This window comes from Bidens hawaiensis, unplaced genomic scaffold (assembly GCF_021521415.1).
Source record: "Bidens hawaiensis isolate Kalapana, Puna unplaced genomic scaffold, B.hawaiensis_p1.1 tig00011078_1, whole genome shotgun sequence".
NCBI lineage: Eukaryota > Viridiplantae > Streptophyta > Magnoliopsida > Asterales > Asteraceae > Bidens > Bidens hawaiensis.
Genome location: NW_027491855.1, coordinates 260877 through 268814, shown reverse-complemented (window position 1 = coordinate 268814; position 7938 = coordinate 260877). Strand labels below are relative to the sequence as shown.

General features: G+C 37.4%; 1 protein-coding gene across 1 annotated transcript; it reads left to right on the top strand.

The window, feature by feature from the left end:
- Positions 1-2480: 2480 nt before the first annotated feature.
- On the top strand, positions 2481-4579 carry LOC143537061 (large ribosomal subunit protein uL1z-like). The gene is made up of 5 exons (XM_077030922.1): positions 2481-2561; positions 2813-2850; positions 3004-3223; positions 3876-4041; positions 4398-4579. Exons 2-5 carry the CDS (start codon positions 2846-2848, stop codon positions 4577-4579), a joined length of 573 nt encoding a protein of 190 aa, XP_076887037.1. The 5' UTR covers positions 2481-2561; positions 2813-2845.
- Positions 4580-7938: the final 3359 nt, after the last annotated feature.

The window sequence follows — 7938 nt, the reverse complement described above, 5'->3', positions numbered from 1 at the left end:
CAAGCTTTGTTTTAAGCATGATCAGTTTTGTCATTAAAAGGGGGTTGCATCAGAGTTTGCTGCCCGCTTACCAGTCTCTCTATCGTAATTGAATCCTTTATAATCCAACGGTTACAATTGATTATTTATGACAAAAAAGTCAAGCATAAACCTTGCAAAGAAACTGAAACATCGTGATATCCGAATATAACAGTCGTGATTTTGAAGAAAAAAGTAGAATCATTCATTTCAACTGTTCGGTGATTACCAAAAGTAATGAGGGAATTCTTCGTAGCCTGTATATGAAAGCTTGTCTTTGATGTAAAATGCCTATTTTTTGGAGGACGAACACCCATTACTTCTGATTGGTTTGAATTGCAAATTTGTGTAATATTATTGAGAACAGAAAATTTATTGCAGGTGTCTATAAATGTGTATCTCTTGTGCTCATATAGATAGACTGAACTTTTCTCTATATTCTTCTTCTGATAATATCATAATATGCTTATAGGAGAAATCTTATCAGGCTTTATAAAGTGTATAAGATCATCCGTACTCGGGCCTTATTGTAGGCGTTTTGGCCCATGTTTTTGGTCAATTTTCTGATGTAGCGTTCTCTACGTAACATTCAAATGACACCCATTTTAATAAATATAACCGTCGGGCATTAAAATAATATAGAAACCTTTTATTTATGTAATAAAATAAACCTCCATTTCAATATTTTAAAACCATCTTTATTTTATTTCTTAGATAGATAACCCAACAAATACCCATCACCTAATATGGAGCAACCAAATTCTCAATTGATAATTAGGGTAGGGTTACGAATATGGACCCATGAAGAAGAGGTAGCGTTAGCAAAGGCTTGGGTCTGTGTTTCTGAAGACCTGGACCTCGTGGAACAACGAAAGTCAGGTTTTTGGCTACGAGTTTGTAACTATTTTGTTTTGGAGGGAGGATCAAACGATCGAATGAAGGACCAAGTGTGCTTGAAATGGCAAAACATGATGAGACAAATTAACGCTCGCGATAGCGGTATGTATGAAATTATAACGAAAGTCAAACGCCGATGGAATTGGGAATAATATTTTTATGTATTTTGTTTATTGAATAAAGAGTTGTTCCAAGTATTTATGAATTTTTAAATTTATAATCTATGTGTTTTTATCTATTTTTTATTTATTAAATGGAATATTAATCTATTTTTATTTGCTTAGTTTTAATTAAGAAATTAAAAAATAAAAAAAAGAAGAAAATGATTGAGTAATAATATATTGTGCTTTAGTCATTTTGTAATACGTCCGTTGTCTTTTGTTCGGAATTGACCTGTGGCATTCACTTAATTTGAGAAAAAAAAAGTTTTATGTTCACTTTATGTTCATGTCATTGTGTAATATGTAGTTTTCATTGTGTTTTACGTTTCAGGTCATTGTGTTATATGTATTCATCATTGTGTTTTACTTTCAAATCATTGTGTTATATGTATTCATAACTGTGTTTTTAAGTTTCAGGTTATTATGTAATATGTATTCATCTTTGTGTTTTATGTATTAGATAATTTGTTTTTATTTTATCATTATATTTACGTATTATTATTACACAACACTGTTACATTTAAAAACACAATGATGATTTGAAAAACACAATGACAAAAAAAAAAAACACAATGAAAAGCAGAGAGACGCAATAATGAAAAAAGACACAATGACAAACAAAAATACGCAATGACGTAATTTTTTTTTTATTTTTATATAACAAATTCATACTCATATTAAAGATAAAAAAACGCTTGTTATTATGGTAAATATTTTTTTTTAAATATCATATCAAAAAGTTATAGACGTTTTAAAATAATTGAGTAATTGATGTGACTTGCACATGAAAAGAGAAAATAAAACTATTATTTTTATACTCTTTTTTTCTTTGGTCCCCACTTAACACAGGTCAATTAATTATGCCTTGTCACGTTTCTTATTTTTGTTGACGTTTGTAAAATAACTCAACCTAAAATGAAGTTGGTGAAGAATAAAGTTTAAAATTTAAATGGTAAGTTTAATAACTTCAATTCAACCCTAAGGACGCTTCTAAGTGGGTGTTTGGTAGAGGGAATTGAGGGGTGAGAAATGGAATTGGAAAGAATTCTCTTGTTTGTTTATGAAAGAAAGAGGTGAGAAATGGAAATAAACCATTTCCATTTCTCTGATTTTGTTTCTCTAAAAAAGGCGGAGAATTGGATTTCTCGACGTTCATTTCTCCCATTTTTCTCCTTTTCCTTTCAAACTCTTTCTTCTGCAAATGAAAGGCTCTCTCGACGTTCATCTCTTCCGATGACGGTCGTTGCCGGCTTCCATTTTTGAATCCTAGGCAACTGAGATGACGGAGGTAAGATGGTGATGTTTCATTGGACTTCTAAATCTGCTTTCTCCATCGATGATGGCCGTTGCCGGGTTTCGTTTTGGAGCTCTAATCAACAGCGGTGGTGGTCTCGGGTAAGCATTAGGGTTTCAATCTCATTCATATATTACGGTAATATAAGCTACTCGCCTCTGTATTGTGGCCACTTTGAAACCCTATCGGAGGTACCATCTTATTATTCATTTCTCAGTTTAATCTGTGCTCATACATTATTGTTAATGTATCATCATGTAATCAGATGCTTATTATTGTTAATTAACAAGCTTCCTCTTGTTAATTATATGTATTTAGATCTTAATTTCACCATTTTTTGATGCTTAGCCATCTCTTTGATGCTGAAATTATTATTATTATTATTATTATTATTATTATTATTATTATTATTATTATTAATTTTTTTATTTTATGCTTGCAGAAGTGAAATTAGCAAGAAGAGAAGCTTCTGAGAATGAGGTATGTTTATTGATTCAGTTAGATAAATTTAATAATAATAATAACAATAATAATAATAATAATACTGAATATTGATTGTTGTAGAACTGTTGTTTTAAAATGATAATTAGTGTATACTAAGTTTAATGTTTTTTTTAATTATTTGTTATGTAGTAAGCTTCAAAGTGAAGCACTGAGAGAGGCAATTACTCAGATTACTACTGATGCCAAGGAGAAGAAGAGAAATTTTACCGAAACAATTGAGCTTCAAATTGGTTTGAAGAATTATGATCCGCAAAAGGATAAGCGGTTCAGCGGTACCGTAAAACTGCCGCACATTCCTCGCCCCAAGTTGAAGGTTTGCATGCTTGGAGATGCTCAGCATGTTGAAGAGGTGATTTAATTGTTATTTTTTATTTCATTTAACTCAACGGTGAAAATGCATGGTATATTTAATTGAACATTAAGGTTTACGAGTAATGCTATTGTTATATGTTACATTAATAGTTCTGCTGATAACTGTGATATACACAAGGGAGTTGATGTTATAGGTTGTTTGAACAATTTGAACTTGACCAATAATCCAATATAGTCTTAATGGGATGTTTATAATAGATTGCATCATGCGGAAGTGTTTGGTTCATAGTTGTTAATAGCGATCATAGCAAGCGAGTGATCAGTGTGGCATTAGGGCTTTGCTTTCTTTCTGATTTTACACGTGATAAGTAGTGAGATTTCTGGTTTTTTTGGATTTAATATATACATAAATATATACCTATAAAATAGCAGGTTGTTGTTAAATATGCTGTATAAAATAGTGTGTGTGGGTATTAATAATAAAAACATTGTATTTGGATAAAATATACATGTAAAATGTTTCTGAAATTTTTTTTTCTAGTGTATAGCTAAACATAAAATAGCATTCCCTATTTCATTATCGTCAATTAGCTTATAGGTAGCTTGTCGTTTGCTATTTGCTTATGACAACTATGGTTTGGTCAATTTGTTTATTCAAGCAATCTAATTATTTTCAAGCAAACTTGCAGGCCCAAAAGATTGGACTTGAGTATATGGACGTTGAGGGTCTGAAGAAGCTGAACAAGAACAAGAAGCTAGTGAAGAAACTTGCTAAGAAGCACCAAGCTTTCTTGGCTTCTGAGTCTGTCATCAAGCAGATTCCTCGTTTGTTGGGCCCTGGTCTAAACAAAGCTGGTAAGTTATATTTTTCTGTCTTACTAAACCAACACGTTGTGTTTACATTTATCAATCTTATTAAGTGTAAATTAGTCCCTGCACACAGTGTTTTCTTTGCAATAGCCTTAAGTTTGTATATTCTATTTGTAAATTACTTGTGTGGCTTTGGTGATGCCATGCAGCTGCCATGTGCATAAAGATTTTATGGAAAATGTAATTTTTTATAAAAAGCAGTGATATTGTTATTGGTTTTTACAAAATTCGTAAAATTTGTTTGCAAAAATAAAGAGAATGTACAAAGCTTGTGTCTTTTTCATGCAATTTGCTCTTACTCTTTTTAAACTGTCACCATGATTTTTGTTATTAAAATGCAGGTAAGTTCCCGACCCTTGTTTCCCACCAGGAATCTCTTGAGGCAAAGGTCAACGAGACCAAAGCAACAGTCAAGTTCCAACTGAAGAAGGTGCTCTGCATGGGAGTTGCTGTTGGAAACTGCAGCATGGAGGAGAAGCAAATTTTCCAAAACGTTCAAATGAGTGTCAACTTCAGTTCTTAGTTTTGCCTTTTTTTTCTTTGATTTGTTTGTTAATATTTAAAAGACATTTCTAGGGTTTATGGACTCGCTGATGATTTTGTTTGCAAGGTCGCGGACCTGGTTTCGGTGGACATTCACCTTCAAATCTGTTATTGTGGATATGGATCACGTAATGGTAACCAACTCTGTTGAATCAAAATGATAAGATGGTTAGTGTTTGTAGTTTTATATTGGTTTTCGTTTTTACTTTGGGATTTGATCGAACAGGTGACGGGGCAAGTTCTAATTTGGCGAATGTGTGTATTTGTTGGAGTTTCTCTTATTACGTACTGAAATGATGAGATTAATCTCATTATAGTGCTGATTTTTGGATGTTTATGGATTCAATTGTGGTCAGATCCGTTTGCTTTGGGTACTTTAAGGGGCGTTTATGTGGTTGCTTCCGCGGTATGGCTATTTTTGGCCTTTTTAAGTGTTTCTACACTTTGTTTCCACCTATGCACGCGATTACTTGATGGTCCGTTTCTTGAAAACGTTTTCGGTTTGTTGTGATAATAAATATTTGTTATGAAAAAAATACTTGTGCTAATGATAAAGTTGATATAATTCTCTGTTTATTTTCTATGTACCAAACAAGAGAAATGATTCTCAGCTATATTTCTCTACTGAAATCTCTGTACTACCAAACAGAACAGTCAATTCTCATTCTCCAGACCAATTCTCTTTCTCTGCAATTCCATTTCTATATTCCATTTCTCTACAATTCCATTCTCTGTACCAAACACCCCCTAAGAAGATTAGATTAATATGCTTCTAGATAATTATGAAATTTCAACTTGGATTTGATAATTTGGTAAATATATAATGCCAGCTTCATTGAAAATTTTGACACTTAGAATTTTAAAATTGAACTAAAACATCGGATGTTTGATTATTTACAGAAAAGTATTAATACTGCACAGTGGTCTATTTTTGTATGTTTGATTATTTCTTTCTAAAAGCTACAATATAGTTTGAAGAGGTAGGTCCCAGCAGAGCCCAGTTGGACCCGCAAGACTCACCTTAAACAGGGACGTCTGCGCAGAAACCAACTGGATCCGCAGGACCAACCATGCTCAGAGACGTGACGTCCTCACGCGCAGTACGCAAGCTGTTCCCGCAGGAAATGCCTCCCAATGGTGAAGGACTCCGCCTGTCCCCGCAGCCTCGGATACAAGCCATTAGGGAAGGCCACCCACGCAGCAAGGCTACACGCACAAGGCACTTAGCTCTCAATCATTCAGTGTCACCTGAAGGAATGAGCGAAGCCGGGAGCAATCCCGCACAAGGGCGGGAGGGGGAATACTCCCGCCCAAATAAGCCAGTCCGTACGATACGGGAAGATCTTCTGTACTGTACCTGACGAGGTATGGGAAAAAGATCTGACTAAAGATACGACAGCTTATGGACAACAGTATGGCGACCAGCATGCTCCTATACTGTGTCACTATTAGCCGCTGCCTACTCACCAACTCTTGTCATACCACGTGCGTAGCCGGCAGTTGGTGGAAAAGGAATAGTGTACAGCAGGCCTGGTCGCTATCAGCCGCTGCCTACCCACCAACTACCAGCAGGCACGTGCGTAGGCTACTGTTGGTGGAACAGGAATACTATTCAGCCGGCTATACCTTCTTGGAAACCTACCTTCGGCTATAAATACCCCAAATGGTATGATCATCTCATCTTATCATATACTATCTTGTATCATCATATTATACCTGATATCTGCTCTAGCAATCTCTTAATATACATTTATATTTAAAGAGCAATCTAGTCTGATTCTCACGCTGGAGGGTGGTCACAAGGAGGAACCCCCCCCCTTCTCAGTGACAAGCTCACGGTGTCTGTTTTGCAGGTTATCAGAAGAACCATCTTCTCTGGGTCTAACCCCTCGTGGGAAACATCTATCTAACCCCCAGGTTACCAGTAATCTGCCCGGGGTCCGGTTAGTGTTTCTTCATTGGCGCCATCCGTGCATAAAGCTAGAACTACATTTTTCTCCAGTTTTTTCAAACTTCTATAAAGATGGTTAGAGAAATTCCGGTAACCACAACCCCAGCTACTGGGGGGAATACCGGCAACACAGTTTTTACAAACACTACCCCGGTTACCCAAGCCGGGGCAAGTGAAGTAAATTTTACGAACACTACCCCAGTTACTCATGCTGGGGCAAGTGCAGTAAATGATCGCCTACTGGGATCCACCGATACCCAGTTTGAGAAACGAAGATTCCCCCGCCAAACTCTCGATGAAGTTAAGGAATGGGCGGAGGCACGACAAAAGGAATTCCAGGTTGAGTTGGACGAACGCTTGCGTTCCGTACAACAGGCCGACGAATTCGAATACCTGGAGGATGACTCGGAGGAATCCGACTCCGACGCGAACCCTCGCCATAGGGCAAAAGGGAAGCGTAAGGAAACGGAATCCCAACCGAAAAGGCATTTTGGACAAGCCTTCAAACCAAAAAGCACAGGTGGAAGTCCACGAGACTTCTCCAAAACGTTCAGACCAAACGTTGCAAATGCGGGAACGTCCAAATTTGCAAGGGTCATTGCGGAAGCAATCGCCCCAAAAAGTGCCAAACAAATGTCAAGCATAGGCACATATGATGGTATATCTGACCCCGATGATCATTTGAACAGATTCATAGCGGGGGCAACCGTCAGTAGTTGGACGGAACCTACGTGGTGTTACATGTTCCAAATGACACTGGTTGGGGCTGCTAGAGCGTGGTTCGATCGTCTACCGGTCAACCACATCTACGATTGGGCATATTTCCAACAGAAGTTTAGCCAACACTTCAGCCAGCAAAGAAAGTATACCGAGGAGCAATGGACAATCCTCAAATGCATTCGAGAAACAGATGAATCTTTGCTGGACTTCATCACTCGCTTCAACTCGAAGAAGCTAAGTCTGGGTAACATTAGCGAAGATCTTGTTCGCGCTGCCTTTATTCAGGGCGCGAACGACCCAGAGCTCATCCGCACCTTAACAGGTAAAGATGGCATGCCATCCACATGGGATGCCATCATGACAGCAGCTAAACGCTTTGCGGAAACGGAGAAGCAACTGGGTAGAGATCTCCCACAGAGCACAAACCTCTACACCCAGAAAACAAGGGAAGAGAACGTCCTTACCGCCCGATTAAACAAAAAGCGGAAGCTAGGCATTTGGCAGTCAAGGGTAAACTTTGACACCCCATCCGGCTTGCAGCATCGGTTAGGCGGAAGGGATAACGTACAGTCCAAGAACTCCAGATGGACGCCGCTCACCAAAAGCGTCACCGAGATATTCGCCACTGAGGAGCTCCCATGGCCAAAGCCTCAAATAATCCGACATCG